At 37.1% G+C, this 17575-nt stretch overlaps 1 protein-coding gene and 1 pseudogene across 1 annotated transcript in view; both read left to right on the top strand.

Annotated features, from left to right (window-relative positions):
• KCNU1 (potassium calcium-activated channel subfamily U member 1) overlaps window positions 1–1431 on the top strand; it is a 143743-nt gene extending 142312 nt beyond the window's left edge. The window contains exon 30 of the mRNA XM_008686625.1: window positions 1029–1431. Coding sequence (XP_008684847.1) covers window positions 1029–1431 — 403 coding nt within the window. The remainder of the gene's footprint in view (window positions 1–1028) is intronic.
• A 12040-nt stretch (window positions 1432–13471) lies between these two features.
• On the top strand, window positions 13472–17103 carry LOC103659142 (annotated as a pseudogene).
• Window positions 17104–17575: the final 472 nt, after the last annotated feature.

Genomic DNA, 17575 nt, shown 5'->3' with positions numbered 1-17575 from the left:
GGGGAAAATAAAAGGGGGAAGATTATTCAGTGAAATGAGGTCAGAGGTGCCCTGAGACGGTAGTTCAGGAAAGAAGAGGTGACCACTTGGGGCAGCAATGAAGAAATGCCGGATGAAAGGCATGAAAGGTTCTTCTGCCTCAATGTTCTGACATGAATGCTGGTGTGTTAATTAACTCACATTTATTGAGGATTTGCTATGTGCCTAATACTATGCTAAGGCATCCTGCTTCCCTATGAAGTCTTTTTATGCAGGTCAGGCTCTGGGTGTTCTTTAAGACTCATTGACATTCACTATTTGCTTACTAGTCAAAATTTCAAATAAAACTTCAGGTTAACATTCTTCTCCCCCACTGGCCACACTACATTGTATGTGAAAGTTGGTGGCATAAGTATTAGGGTAAGCCTAAGCTAGAATGGAAATGGCTGGAATGTATGTAATCTTTTGATTTTGATAAAGCTTGGTCAAATGCTCAATATTGGGCCAACTGAATTCATTAGTGTAGTGGATATTAAAAGCAGGGAAACCTGGAGTCCAAAAGACCATTAGAGATCAGTCAGTCCACATCTCCATCCTTTTTTTCTTTCTTTTTTTTTTTTTTTAAGATTTTATTTATTTATTTAACAGAGAGAGGCTTGATCCCAGGACTCTGGGATCACGCCCTGAGCCAAAGGCAGACGCTTAATGACTGAGCCACCCAGGCGCCCCCACATCTCCATCCTATCCCTCTCCCATTAAAATGATGAACAGAGCAAGGCTCAAGGAAGGGAGATGCCATGCTGAACTCAGGTCAGAGATGCTTGCGTTCAGAGGCAGGAGTGAATGTTAGTCTCCTGATTCCTAGTCTAGGACTTCTTTTGCCCTGTGCCAGAGGTATTTACTCTTAGTCAGAAACCAATGAAGCAAAGCAGAACAAAAAACATTTCCTCCTCTGGCCCAGCAGAAAGACTTCCTTGCTTGGGCCATTGCCTGTAGCCACAACCGTCTGGCTGCAGAGGCTCGGGAGTCATCTTTGGCTTTTCTTACAGGTTTGTGATCACCCGGCCAGCCAATAACTTTAAGCTCCTGACCTCGGATCTCGTGTTTTGTGCCATCCCTTCCAGCACTTCTTATTACAAATTGGATACTTCATCTCAGAGTCCATATGAAATGATAAATATAGTGCCAACCTCAGAGAAGCCTACAAACGTAAATCATTCTTCTACCGTTGACCCAGTCAACTGGACTACAACACAGCCTTTGACTACATCCGTTCATTATTTGGAGCCAAAAACTATTTCCGTTAGTGATTCTAAGCAAGCGGTATGGACTCAGAGCAGTAAACTATCACCCCAGAGACATTTAGGTGTAACTGAAACCATGAAAGAAAATGGGAAGGAAAAAATGAAGGAAATCACTGAGGAGAATTCCCCTGCTTCAAAACCAAACTAAGGCCTGTTGATATTCTCCACAAGCCCCTAGCTTGCTTCTTGTAAAGCATCTCCAGAGATGGTGACTTTGAACAGGAATATAAAAACGGAAGCATGCCACTTTTGTGCCCATTGCTTACTGGTGGATCAGCAAGCCCATAGTGGGGAGAGACAAAAGTCTGATCTAATCCCACTGGATCTGGAGTGATCAATAAAGAAATGCATGATGAATGCTCTGTAAGAAAATTCATTGCTCCGTGTCACCTGAGCAGAAAACATGTTAGATTGAGCTGTGTTAAAGAGGTCCTTCCGTACTTGTTGGGTTCATCCAGTCAGGGGATATAAGCCATCAAGATTAAAAAAAAAAAAAAAGAGAGAGAAGGACTTAGACACAGAAGATGAGAAATAAAGAATCTTACATTCTTTATCTTCAAGCAGGCAAATAGTAAACTAGTATATTATCTCCTCCTTTTATTCTTCATGCTTTCTCTTTCTTCACTTTTTTCTATAGGAGGTGAGAAAGATCAGATAGGGAGATGTTAGTTTAAATTAGAAACCAGTTTGTGTATAACTAAGACCTAGCTTTATGCCCGGCACAAGAATGAATATTAGAGTATCCCGGGATGGAGTGCCTAGGTAAAGTCAGGTGGCCTTCCAAATTCTCTAATATGAGAATAAAGACCTCATAGCATAAAAGGTATAAAACATTTCCCATGTTCCAAAATGAACCATTTACTCCCAATGGGTGGTCTTTGTAAGCAATACCTTCTTGAGTTATAAATACAGGATGGGTAAAAGAAAATAGTAAGCCACATTTCTAATACATTATTTTAAATAATGTTTATGATATCCTTGACATTTTTAACAACATCTTTGCTGATTTGGTGTTATTACCTCCATTCTACAAAGGAAGAAACTATGTCACAAATAGGGTTGCTAGATAAAAGAAAGGATACCCAGTTAAATTTGAATTTCAGATAATGAGTAAATTTTTAGTATGAATGCATCCAAATGAGTATACTTCACTAGCAAGTGATCACATCAACATTTAAACCTGATTGAGTAGACTCCAGCACTCATAGACCTTCTGCATCTAAGCACATAAATAAAAGAAATGAAACAAAACTAAAAGGAAAAACACTCATCCACAGGAAATAAAATTTTATGTTAGTTAAGCTTTGGTTGTAATAAAATCCACCCAGTCTATGAAAAAAAGGAGTCATTGTAAGGAAAGTTGTCAGAGACCAAGGAAATTTTTTTTTCTTTACTAAGCTTACCTGGGTCTTCTTCATCCTTTCCTTTTTACAGATTGACTTTTGTTTGTTTTTCATTACATGTGGCAAAATATATTTGCTTGCAATTCCACATTTATAGGTAGAATTATAGATGCATCAAAGATTTCACTGGCCTGTCTCTGAATCTCAGATCCTAATTTCTGAAAGAGAGTATATAGTGGGTCCAGTGCTGGCCACTCCACCCCCACTACAATGGCTGAGGAGCAGAGTGCCCCCAATGAAGAACTTGTCCTCAGGGAAGAAAGGAAAGATGGTTCATGGTCTGGGAAGACATCCCACCAAATATCTACTGCAAAGGCAGTATCATTCCTCTCCCCATTCACTGGGTCATTTTATACACATAGGAAATTTGGTAGAAACAAAATATTCCTGAGAGAGAAAAACAGAGATTAGTCCTATGCTTATTTAAAATCCACAAATCTGCTGTACACATATCAACCAATCTGATTAGCATCTCAATCTCAGTTCTCCAGAGTGAAAGCTTATCCCACAAACGATCTCATTTCCAACACAGCAAGAGAAAGCAGAATGAGTAATTCTTTATTTTCCAGTATTTTAGGAGATCGGGTACCAGAAATATGGCTGAAGAAATATTGAGGTATATGCACTATCGCCAACATTCAAGTATTATATTGCCAGTTTTGATAAATAAAATTGTCAAAATACCCCTAGACTCATGTGCAAAGTGACTCCATAATTCCAGAAATAAACCATTTACTTATAAATGCCAACGTTTTAATACAAGTCATAACACTAGATCCTTTGGCAATGTAGTAGATTCTTAATTTATAATGATTGTTCAGTCCTTTATTTTATTGAAGTATGGTTGACACAAATATTACAATAGTTGCAGGTGTACAACATAGTAATTCAACAAGTCTATATGTTATGCTGTGCTCACCACAAGTGCAGCTACCGTCTGTCCCCATTCACTGCTATTATAATAACATTGTCTATATTCCCTATGCTGTACCTCTTATCCTCATGACTTATTCATTTCATAACTGGAAACCTGTACCTCCCGCTCCCCTTCACCCCTTTTTCCCATCCCTCTCCCTTCTGACAACCACCAGTTCTCTGTATTTATGAGTCTGTTTCTACTTTATTCATTTGTTCTGTTTTTCAGATTCTAATATAAGTGAAATCGTATGGTGTTTGACTTATTTCACTTAGCATGATACCCTCTAGGTCCATCCAACTCTTCACAAGTGGCGAGATCTCTTTTTTTTTTGTGGCTGAGTAATATTCCAGCGTGTGTGTGTGGGGGGGAAGGGATGGGTGTGTAGGTGTGTATACCCATATACACCACATCTTCTTTATTCATTCATCTATTGATGGACACCTAGGTTGTTTTTATATCATGACTATTTAAATAATGCTGCAATAAACATAGGGGTGTGTATATCTTTTTGAATTAGTGTTTTTGTTTTCTTGGATAGATATCCAGTAGTACAATTACTGGATTGCAGGGTATTTCTATTTTTAACTTTTTGAGGAAACTCCACACTGTTATCTGTAGTGGCTACACTGATTTACTAAATTGATTAAATCCTACCAACAGTCCATGAGGGTTCCTTTTTCTCCACATCTTCACTAACACTTGTTATTTCTTATCTTTTTGATAATAAGAATTCTGACAGGTGTTAGGTGGTATCTCATTGTGGTTTTGATTTGCATTTCCCTGATGATTAGTGATGTTGAGTACCTTTTCACGTGTGTGTTGGCTATCTGGATGTCTTTGGAAAAATGTCTATTCAGGTCCTCTGCCCATTCTTTAGCTGGCTTCTTTGGATTTTTTGGTGTTGAATTGTATACTTTATATATTTTGACTACTAACCCCTTATAAGATGTGTCATTTGCAAAGATCTTCTTTTATTCTACAGGTTGCCTTTTCATTTTGCTGATGATTTCCTTCACTGTGCCAAAGATTCTTATTTTGATGTAGTCCTAATAGTTTATTCCTGTTTTTGTTTCTCTTGCCTGCAGAGACCTATCTAGAAAGATGTTGCTATGGCCAATGTCAAAGAGATTACTGCCTATATTTTCATCTAGGAGTGTTATGGTCTCAGATCTCACATTTAGGTCTCTAATTCACTTTGACTTCATTTTTGTGTATGGCATAATAAAGTGTTTCAGTTTCATTCTTTTGTATGTACGTGTCCAGTTTTCCCAGTACCATTTATTGAAGAGATGCTTTCCTCCATTGTATATTCTTGCCTCTTTTATCATGGATTGACCATATAAGTGTGGGTTTATTTCTGGGCCATTTTGTTCCTTTGATCTAAGTGGGATTTTTTGTGTGTTTTGTTTTGTTATTATGATATGTTAGTCATCATACAGTACATCATTAGCTTTTGGTGTAGTGTTCCACGATTCATCGGCCACAGCATCTTCTTTCATGACACGTCTCCAAAGGTAAGTGTTTATTTTTTTCTGCCAGTACCATGTTTTTTAGATTATTGTAGCTTTGTAGTGTACCTTGAAATCTGGGATTGTGATACTTCCAGCTTTGTTCTTTCTCAAGATTGCTTTGGCTGTTCAGAGTCTTTTGTGGTTTCATACAAATTTTAGTGTTTTTTGCTCTAATTCTGTGAAAAATGCTATTGGTATTTTCATAGGAATTGCATTAAATTTGTAGATTGCTTTGGGTAGTATGGACATTTTAACAATATTCTTTCAATCCATGAGCGTGGAATATCTTTTCATGTGTTTGTATCATCTTCAGTTTCCTTCATCAGTGTTTTATAGTTTTTGGAATATAGGTTTTTCACCTCTGTAATGATTGTTCAATTCCTATTTATAGAAGAACTGATATGAAGACAAGAGAAATATGCAGGAACTTAATATTTCATAAATAATATGTAGGCCAGTATTTTCTAAGACTTTTTTGAGGCTTTGACTCTTTTGAAAATTGGATGAAGGTACATCCTTCCTCCCCCAGGAAATTAATATATCTGTATATTCCACAAAATTCATCATATAAGTGGGAGGGAGGTCATGGATCACCCTGTAGTCTTTCTGTTGTCTTCCCAAATCCCTTATATGGGCCTTTTATCACCATTGGAGTTATACCACCAGAAAGAACATAGGGCAGGGGAATCAGGAGATATGAGTACTTGTTTTAGATATCTCATTAAACACTTAGGATCTTGGGCAAGTTCTTAAAACTTTCCCCTCTACTTTCCCAGTTCATTTTCCTTTTTTTTTTTTTTTAAAGCAGAATTTGAACTAGAGGATTTTGAACATTACTTCTGTACTCATTCATACTGGGAAAGAATTAAACATATTGATGTGATAGAAAATATGGTGATCAGAGACTACTGAAGGGTGGGATGGAGCCTGTGGAAACACTGTTTTAGGAAAGGGAAGTTGGCATGTTCAGGAAAAGAAAGCAAGCCAGTATGTTTAGAGAATAGTAAATAAGCCACAGAAAGAGGTACATGAGATGATATTGAAAAAATAGGCAAGACTTGATTAAGTAAGAGTCTCAGACCATGAGAAACAGATTACATTTTATTCTGAGTGCATTAAGAAGCTCTTTAACAATTTTAAATAATGGAATGATGTGTTGTCATTTATATTTTGAAAGATCACTCTGACACTTATGGTTTCAACAGTATGACTAATTGAATTCAAATGGATTTTCTTCCTTCTACAAATATTCAGAAATGCTAGGTAAATTATAACAGAATTTTTAAACATATAGCAGTTCTTGAAAGAAGTGGAAACTTCCAGCCAGAAGCAAGAGGGAGGTCATAGTCAGAGAGAGTGTTGGGATTGTAATGCCATATGGAGCCAGGAAATACAGATGATACTTGAGACCCAGTGTAACCGTCACCTGGGAAAGATCAGGTTAACTGTGTAAGAGGCAATAAACAAGTTACTCATACTGGCCCAAGAAAAGCACAAAAAAGCTTATCTCTGCTTAGGGATGCTGATACGAAAAACTCCTATCATGATAAACTGAAGCCCTAAGTTCATATTATATGTAAATATAGTATCCAAATTTATACCCTATGTGGCAGGAATTTAAAACTGAGAAAGTAATGGGGGAAAAATCTGGTTCTAGACAAGCAACATTCTTGAGATAACTGGTAGAAAGAAATGAATAATGCTTTGCAGGAAAGAATTTTACCACTCAGGGCAGATAGGTCATGAATTCCAAATTTTCTAAAAACTGACAATATGCCTGCAATAAAAAATTAGAAATGAAATCAGGAAATTATCCTCATAAATCAGAGTCAGGAGACAAATCAAACAAGAGAGTTAGCATGACCCCAGTCTTTGCATATTAGAATAATCTGAAAAAGACCATAAAATTGATACATTTAAAATGATGAAAAAGGTTAAAAAGATATAATTATAAATCATAATGAAAGAAAAGGATACTGCGAAAAAATTAGTAGGCAGAGTTGAAAAAGAATCAGAACTTCTAGAAATAGCTGATTACATAAAAATTCAATATGTTGATGTAAGCAATGTTAGATACACATAATTCTGAATAATTTACATAAAATGTAAAATAAAGAGATAAGCAAATGGAAAATGTGAAAGAGAAGTTAGGGGACATGGAAGAGAGAATGAAAAAGTCTAATATACAAATTAACTCATTTTCCAGACAGTGAGATAATGGGGAAGATTTAAAAAAAAGTCATAAAATTTTAGAACTGATAAAATATAAGAATCCTGAGATATAAGAAGTCCAGTGAGTCATGAAAAGGAAAATTAAAATGATTCTACATATAGACATATCCGTACCTGGACTGGAGAGCAGATTCCTTACAAAGGGATTACCCTGAGAAATGCAGAAAAGAAAAGATAATGAACCGATAACATCAAAATGCTGAGGAAGAAAATAATAAAAGTGGTAAAAATGTGCATACTTATACTCTCTAAATTACCATTCAAGGGGGAATGGCAAACATAAAGACAGTTTTAGATAAACAAAGACTGAAAACATAAACTTAGAAACCTTGAACTAGTAATATACTTCAGAAAGAAGAGAATAAACTCCAAATGATGGAGAAATATATAAGGACAAATGATAAGAAAATAAATGGAATTTTTGAGGTAAATATAAATACATATCAATTGTAATACTAATACTAATAGTAATAGATTTAGAAGGGGTAAAAAGTTGAAACTAACATTACTAAATAGAAATAATAGGGGATATGAAAGAGGTGTGATTAAGTAAAATTATTGTAACATCACATCATTGTTCAGGAGGAGGGCAGAGATCATTATTAACGTTAGTATTTATTAAATCTTTAGCATGTAAAAAATTGGAGAATAAACTTTAAAGACAAAGGGAAGAATACAGGACTTCCAAATCAGTTGAGAGAAACTAATCAGTAAAGGGACAAAAAAAAATGGAATAAAAAAATGTTGACTCAATTCATGAGAAACCAGCATTTTTTTAGAAAAGCAAATTAAAAAAGAGCATATAGAAAAAAAAGTAAAGGGTAGTAAGAAATACAAAGATATAAGATATTAAATAAATGTAAATGGACCAATCTTGTTACGTAAAGAATAAAGATTTTCTGATTCGATTTTTTTAAAGTTGTATGTTATTTATAGCATAAAATATAGTGATTCAGAAAATATGAAACTGAAAGTAAATAAAGGGATATATTAGAAAAATATGGACCAACACAAGTGGTATTATTAGTATCAGATAAAGTATACTTTAAATAAAAAATCATTACTGAAGAAAATAATTTCATTTTGTAACCAAAATACTAATCTTCAACTAACAAACAATATAACAATTCTGAAATCATGCATATAAGACAGCCTTAAAATATATAAAACTAAAACTGACAAAGTTATAAAGAGAAGTGAAGAAATCAACAATCATAGGGAAGAATTTTAACACACTTTTCTCAAAGTGATAGATCAAGCAGAAAAATAATTAGTACTTGTATAGAATAATACAAACTAGTTAGCTTGATCAAATGGAGGTAGATAGATGATAGATACATGGATGGATAGATAGATGATAATAGATGATAGATAGATAGATAGAGAGATAGAGAGATAGATAGATAGATAGATAGATAGATAGATAGATAGATAGATAATTTTCCAGCACACATATTATATGTTTTAATATCCTATGGAGTCATCAATAAGATCAGTCTCTATGAACCAATGATACCATACCAACCACATTGCAATAAAATTCAAAATTGGTAATAAATACCCAAACCTCAACAAATAAAATTTACCAACATATTTGGAAATAAAACAACAACAACAAAATCTAAATAAACCATGGGTCAAATTTAAAACTTCATAATAGGTATTACAAACTTTTGAGATCTAAGTGATAATTGAAAGACTATATATTAAAACTTGTGGCATGCTTCTCCAACAAATGGTGATGGGAAAATAAGATGTACACATTCACCTGCAAAGAATGAAGTGGGACCCTTAACCTTACACCATGTACAAAAACTAACAAAATAGATTAAAGACCTACACATAAATCCCCAAACTATAAAACTTCCAGAATAAAAAATAGGGAAGGGAAAAGCTTCATGACATTGGATTTGGCAATTTCTTGGATATGGCACCAAAGCACAGACAACGAAAGCAAAAATAGAGAAGGAGACTACATCAAACTTAAAAACTTTTGCACAGCAATGGAAACAATCAACGTAGTGAAAAGGCAACCCATGGAATGGGAAAAAATATTTTCAAACCATACATCTGATAAGGGGTTAATATCCAAAATATTTAAAGAACTTCCACAATTCAACAACAAAAAAACCTAAACAATCCAATTTAAGAATGAGCAAAGCACTTCAATAAGCACTTTTCTAAGAAGACATACAGATGGCCAACAGGCACATGAAGAGATGCTCAGTATCACTACTCATCATTAAGGAAATGCAAATCAAAACCACGATGAGATACCAACTTACACCCACTAGGATGGCATATTAACTTTTTTTTCAAAAAGAAAAAAAATACACTTTGGTGAGAATGTAGAGGAATCGGAAATTTGCACATTGTTAGTAGGAATATAAAATGGTGCACCTGCTTTTGGAAAGTAGGTTCCTTAAAAAATTAAAAATGGAATTACCATAAGATCCAACAATCCCGTTTCTGGGTATATATCCCCCCAAATTGCAAACAGGATCTTGGAGAGATATTTACACACCCTGTTCACTGCAGCATTATTCACAAGAGCCAAGAGATGGAAGTAAACTAAATGTCCATCAGTGAATGAATGGATAAAGAACATGTCGCATATACATTTAATGAAATATTATTCTGCATTAAAAAAGAAGGAAATTCTATCTTATGCTACAACATGGATGAACCTTGAGGACATTATCCTAAGTGAAACAAAGCCAGTCACAAAACGACAGGTACTGAATATTCCACTTATATAGGCTATCTACAGTCAAATTCTTAGAATTAGAAAGGAGAATAATTGCCAGGAGCTGGGGGAGAGAAAAAAGGGAGTTGTTGATCAATGGACAGAGTTTCAGTTTTGAAAGATGAAAAAAATCCTAAAGCTCTGTTGTACAACAAAGTGTGTATAGTTAACACTATTATGTACTGATGGTACACTGAAAAATGGTTACAATGTTAAATTTTATGTTTTTGACCACAATAAAAAATTGCAGTAAACATAAAAATCAGTAGAAAAAGTGAATTTCTAACCTTACATGCGTATGTAGAAATAGATAAATATTAATTAAAAATTCATGAGGTAATTGCTCGATTTAGTAAATTAAAGAAATAATAGTAAACTAATAAAAGTCTAAAGAGATTTCACATCATCTTGGGTATTTCCCAGTATACTTATGTGGAACAGGAAACCAGAACACCAATCCAGAGTCTACGTTACTCAATGGCTAAGTTTTTGTTATTTTGAGAAATAGCAAAAATGCCCTCTATCAAATGGATTGTTAGCCTAAAGAGAGACAGGAGCAACATTTGAACAGAATGGAGGAGTACGGCAGTTAGGTTAAGATGAAGAAGCTGGAAGGGAATAAGCAAAGATCTCTTTAAGATTTGCTGTTCAAATGTGGTTCCCAAACCACCAATATCTACATTACCTGAAAGTGGGCTCCATCCCAGACCTCCTGGATCAGAATCTGCATTTTAACAAGATCCGTAAGTAATCCATACATTAAAGTTTGGATTTATATATAAATATATATATATATTAAAATTATCAATATTAATATATTATACTACAATATTAATTTTATATTATTATATTAATATATAACACATATACACGTGTATAATATATACATATATGTAATATATGTCCATAATACATATACACTACATAAATACCCACATAGATTACATGTGTTGTATATAATATATGTAATATGTAATAGATATCTAATATATAGTAAATATCCTCATATTCACACACATACATATGCATACATATATAACTACACCCACGTACACAGCGGTTTCTGGAAAATAAAAAGATTGGTGACTTGGTTTTAATGAAAACTGCCTCCTTCAACATTTAGCTATTTGGCATATTAACTTCTCTTTAAGACCTACGGTACATTCCAAACACCTCTAATGAACTATAAAATCCTTGAGCTGAGTACCTTTGAACTGTAAAGGAGTTAATGGAGATTAGAGTTCAGGGAAGTTGGTGTGTAGTTTCCTGAAGGGACAATAACCCACAGCTCAAAGCCATGAGTTGTTCCTTCCAGGCCAGAAGACAAAAGAGCCCAGCCTCTGCAAGTCGTCTTACGTCAGTTTCTCGATCGGCATGCTTCAGGAGTCCTGGAAATTGAAGAGGAGGGGCAACAGTGAGAGACAGGAGGCTGCTGGGGGTGGAAGGGAGAGGGAGAGAAGGCCGTAACCCTAATGAGGTTTGAAAGAATACAGGATGAGTCTAGCCACTGCGTGCTGGGAAGAAAGGTACCTGAGCAGCTGACGCTAAGTTCGGACTAAACTAACTGCAAGTCCCCTGGGGACCTCACAAGGTAAACCTGATAGTCTCTGTCATTTACAATCATTATCAGGCGGGCTGCTTCTGTAATTTTACTGAGGAGCCAATTAACAGATCCCTGAAGCTAAGGGGAAATGTCCCAGCCCTCTCCTGCTTTTGAAAAGGAAAAAGGCAGCTTTTGTGCTGCTGTCTCCTGTTTCCAGTAAAGGCAGGAAAGGGAGGGTGACTTCAGACAATGCGGTGACTCCTTAGGTCAGAGGAATGGTTGAAGTCAGCCTTCTCTCTGCTTTAATTTACTCTTTTCCGTAGCAATTTAAATCAGCCTCCGCATAGCCCAGTGAGTCTTGTTTCTTTCTTTTTTGAGAGACGAAAATGTTGACCACCTTTCACTCTTTCTTGCCTTCAAGAAAATATCTTAGCAGTGTTTCATCTTGCAAGAAAGTGGGGAAAGGCTGGCTGATGGCACTGGGAAAAAGGCAGTAAAGAAAGGCCACTCTTATCTTAAATTTATTATTCAACCCCATCTTTCCCCTGAACCATCCTCGCTCTTGCCCTCCTGTCACAGAAACTTTTTCTCTAGCCTTCTACCTTCACTACTTTATTTCCACATCTCTGATTCACTACTTAAGCCACCCCAACCTGGCTGTCATCTCCATTATTCTACTAAAAATACTCTTTCAAGGGGCGCCTGGGTGGCACAGCGGTTAAGCGTCTGCCTTCGGCTCAGGGCGTGATCCCGGCGTTACGGGATCGAGCCCCACGTCAGGCTCCTCCACTATGAGCCTGCTTCTTCCTCTCGTGCTCCTCCTGCTTGTGTTCCCTCTCTCGCTGGCTATCTCTGTCTCTGTCGAATAAATAAATAAAATCTTTAAAAAAAAAAAATACTCTTTCAAGATCACTAATTACACTTCAGTAGCTCAATATAGAAGTATTAGAACAGTTAATCGGCACAGTCATCTCGCCCTCCATCCTGAAACATTGTCTTCCTTTGACTTCCATGATACAGCAGTCTTCTAATTTTCCTTTTCCTTATTTGAATATGCAGTCTCGTGTTGCCTTTACCTCTCCTTTTATACAACACAATTAGGTATTAGCATTACTCAAAGCTTGATTATGGACCTCCTTCTTTTTTTATTCTCGGGGATCACTGAGTAATCCAGATAATTAAAGAAAACTGGAGAGCATATACCTGAAATTAAAAGAACAGGAGCTACTTACCTCTAGCCATTATTTCCATGCAAGAATGTGGGCCCAGTTTTTCCAGATTTTCTCTGTCAGAGAAATTGAGAATTCTGATTTTTATGTAAAAATATTATACTTTTTAATTTTTATAGTTATGATAGGGTAGCTGTAACAGACCAACCCTCACTCCAAGGGAAAAAATTAAAACTGTATAAAAATTGTTTTGAAATTACCTGTTTGAAGTAATCATAAAGCAACATAGTCAGTAAAAACTTGAAAGGCTAAGATCCAAGAGAAAAGAACATTGAGTGAACTCACCAGTCTCTGCTGTTTCTCCACTAGTAATTGGCACCAACTGGGAGGTCAAGTTGAATTTTAAAGCAAAGAGCTCTCAGCAGTCTGATAGGGCTGGGAGGAAGAAAAATGGAGTCGAGGGTTATCAAGGCTGCTAGGAATTGAGAGGACTAGGTTTGGAAGAAAAGAGAATTGGAGAACTGTGAGCATGACTTTTTGTGTTTCTTTTTTTCCCTGAGGATATTATTTATTCCTAACATTTTCAGTGTGAGAGGCTGAGAAGCCAGGAAGAAAGGATCAGCTAAGAAGCTAAAAAGCTAAGCAGAGCTTTTGTCAGTCTCAACATGCTGGGGAGGCGAAAATTGGCATTCAAGGCCTGGTAGGGGGATGAGCCCAGGTAAACAACTTTTGCTTTCAGTTAATGTTCTTGAAAGGTCCTACTTTGGGATTACTTCAAACTAGAAATAGAATAGTTCTCACGAAGCCTGAAATCAACTTCCGTGCTTCCCATTCCCTGATTGTATCAAGGTGATCAATCCCTACTGTAACTACCTATAAGTAAAAAATTAAATAAATCCTCTCTTCTGGAAGTTAGCATTATTCAAAGTTTCTACACAGTATCCAGTACTCTATAAAAATGATTGGAGTCAGTTTTATCTTTGCCTTAAAATTAAATATGTTTTTCTCTAGCAACCTAAATTAGCTTCTAAATGGGCCCCCAAGACTTGCTTCCTTCTAGTTGCTGAGATATGGCAACATTAATAGTCTCTTTTATTCCTTTTTTGCCTTCAAGAAATAAATAATAATTAACCATGAATGACAATAATGACATGAATGACATCAAATGACCAGAAACCAAGAGAAAATGGAAACAACCTACAGATGACCTAGATATAATACAGAAGACATACTTTAACTGTGATTAACATGTTTAAGAAATTGGGTGACATTTCAGCAGGGCGCCCAATGACAATGAGGAGGGGTGACTCAGGTGCAGGGATTTTACCTGCTTTTTAGCAACCACGAAGTCAGATCAGGAAGCTGTTGCAAGGACGTTTGAAAGGGATGCTGAGCTGCTTCAGTGCCCAGGCCAGCTGGACAAAGTGGAACACCATGGCAGAAAGAGGCCCGGAATAAAGCCCCACAGAAGCCATATGGAAGGACGCTATCCGTTTATGGTTGGATGGGTTAGCTGCATGGGCCTGAGCCAGCTCCACAAGGCACTGAACAACATCACAGACATCCAGAAGTCCCTTGCCGATCAGCAAAGACTGCAGACAGAGCATCAATGCCATCGAGAGCCTCAAATACATGAAATATGCTGTGATGTGGCATACCTGGGTCACTGCAGTTTTGGAGAGCCTCAAGAACATCTCGGGACCCCAAATTGTAAGGGAGACCCAGGACCTCATTGAACAAGGGGCGTTCCTGCAGGCCCACCAGAAGCTGATGGACCTAGAGTGCTCACTCCCAAGAAGGGCTGACGTATAAGCAGTCCCACACGGACAGAGGGAACTTGCACAACACGATCCTCATCCATGCAGGGGCTCTCAGATGAGCTGGCTGAGCAGATGTGGATGGTGCTGCAAAGTTTGCTGGTCGTCGTCTCCCGTGACCCCACCTGCTGGTCTCAGTTGTCAGGATCATCAAAAAGGAAGAAAAATTGACTAATGTGTATCTGACCAAAGGAAAAAAAAAAAGCAAACTAGCTTGGCTTCTCCCGAGAGGCCAAGAATTGCAAGGAGAAAATGTTTGCCGTCTTGGATGGAACCAAGACTACTAGAATTGAGGCCAGACAGGCAGACCCCAGGGAGTCCAACAAGATGTGGTTTATCTGCCACCTGGAAATCATAAAGAAGTATGTCCTGGATGAGCCACCATTGCCAAAAACCTGATGGTTGAGTGTTTTCCTCCTCATTATGAAATTTCAGAAACCATCTGAACATGTACCACCACGCTCTGAGAAAATGGATGCAGGAGTTTGAGTCAGAAGACCTAGAAGCAAATGAAATCATGAGCCTGTGGTTGACATGGGTCTCAAACACCTACACAAGCACAGAGATGACAGGGAATGTGGAATTGGCCCAGAAGTGGATATCCACACCCCAGAACCTTTACTTTCTCTAAAGCACTCTCTGATCTGCTCCCCAGGTACATGTCAACTCTCACTTTAGATGTTATTACCTGGCTGGAAAATGTACTAGAAACAGACAAGAAAGACTGGGTAAAAGATGCTGAGCCTGAAACTTGACCAAGGTGGGTACTCTCAGGAAACACTCCCTTCTAGATGTTTGAATAAATTCTCGGTGTTGCTGCTCAGATAAGTGAAAACAAAGGTTTGTAACACAGATTAGTCTGTGTCTTTAGCAAATGAATTCTTTGTTAAGTAGATGCAAAGATGGAAGTTCAATTGTATAAAGAACAGCTGAGAAGTCGGCAATGCCCACACCATGTTCAATATATGATAGCTATCAACTATCAGAGATTCAAAGAATTTATAGTTGGTTTAGAAAGGGAATATTTTAAAAAGTGAAGTGTAAGAGGGCATATCTCTGAGCCAACCAAACATTGATGGGATTTCAGATACCATTGCAAAGGAGAGCTGCAGCAGCCTGCTGGAAGAGGTCTTTCTGGATCTGGAGCAACATCTCAATGAGTTGATGACAAGGAAGTGGCTGTTAGAGTCAAACACTGTAAAAATCATCTGTCTCACTGTGGAAGAATATTTCAATGATTATGCCAAAATCAAAAGCCATATAAAAAGAAGAGGATGGCAAGTGGAGTACCTGTAGGCCATCATGCAGAAGCACATCTCCTTTTGGAGCACCAAGGAACACAGGGAGGGTGCTGAGAGAGTGCGCAGGGAGGCTGAGCAACTCCACTTCGTGTTCCAAAAGCTGGCTTCTGGATTTGGTGAAGATACAAGTGGACATGGTGACACTATCATTGCCACTGCAGAGGTTATTTTTTTTTTATAAATATTTTCAGCTCCTTAAGAAGTACAGTGAAGTGCAGTTGAGCAATTCAGAAGACAAGCAGACAAACTCTTTTTTTTTAAAAAAAGATTTTATTTATTTATTCAAAAGAGATAGAGACAGCCAGCGAGAGAGGGAACACAAGCAGGGGGAGTGGGAGAGGAAGAAGCAGGCTCATAGTGGAGGAGCCTGATGTGGGGCTCGATCCCTTGACGCCGGGATCACGCCCTGAGCCGAAGGCAGAGGCTTAACCGCTGTGCCACCCAGGCACCCCACCACTGCAGAGGTTATTAAGTTCACTGACCCTTCTCTGCTCTATCTGGACATCTCGACTTTAATCAGCAAACACCCAGACTTCCGGGATGACCACATCAACATGCTCCTGGCTGTGTGAGGGGACACTAACCAAGCAGAACACAAAGCAGACCATCAACAAGACTTCGGAACAGGGCCCAATGCAGGTGATTCTGAACTACATGCCCATCTTCAAGGAAATCATAGTCGCTAGTATGAACATAGCAAAGCTTTTCAAGTAACCTGTTGGTTTTCAGCTTTATGTACATTATTTGCTCTCAGCATCCCCACCCTCAGAAATATATTAAAGCAAAAGTGATCTCTTAAGGGGTCACATTAGCTGTTTCAGTCACTCTTGCCTATCTCTTGAAGGGCTAAGCATATTTGTGAGGTACCCTGGAATATGGCTTCTTGAAGAAAGAGTACCCTGCTGGCTGTGATTCTTCAAGTTCTCTCATTTTTGTTGTAAACACCTTTCTGAGGCAGAATTCTAATGTAAAATGCCTCATGGTAGATTATCACAGTGGTGAGAAGGTGTGTGTAGCAGGAAGAGCCCTGTCTTCATTCACCCCTTGGTCTTCACTCATTTCTGCATTAAGACTTCTAAAACTCTGCTGCTTAATAAATGAAGCTGAAGTCCTGCAGGGAAATGAAAAGGAAAAGAAAAAAAAAAAGAAAAATTAGGTGACAAGATGGAGAAAGTTACCAGAAAATAATGATCCATCAAAAAAATTTTAAGGAATAATATTTATTTTTTCTGTGAAAAATGCCATTAGAAATATGATAGGGATTGCTTTGAACTTTTAGATGGCTTTGGATAGTATGGAAATTTTAACAATATTAATTCTTTCTACCCATGAATACAGGTTATCTTTTCATTTACTCATGTCTTCTGCAATTACTTTCATCAGTCTCTTAAAGTTTTCAGTCCACTTTTTGATGGTATTGTTTATGGGATTGTTTTCTTCACTTCTTCTTACAGATATTAAATTGTAGGTGTATGGAAATGCAACTGATTTTTTTCCATATTGATTTTATAACCTGCAATTTTATTGAATTTATTAGCTCTAAAAGTTTTTTAGTGGAGTCTTTAGGGATTTCTACATATCAGGTCATGTCTGCATAAAGAGATAATTTTACTTCTTCTTTTCCTATTTGGATGCCTTTTATTTCTTTTGT

The sequence above is a fragment of the Ursus maritimus genome, unplaced genomic scaffold, assembly GCF_017311325.1.
Source record: "Ursus maritimus isolate PB19 unplaced genomic scaffold, ASM1731132v1 scaffold_28, whole genome shotgun sequence".
Lineage (NCBI taxonomy): Eukaryota > Metazoa > Chordata > Mammalia > Carnivora > Ursidae > Ursus > Ursus maritimus.
Note: the sequence above shows the minus strand (reverse complement) of the source record. Positions and strands in the feature narration are given on the sequence as shown.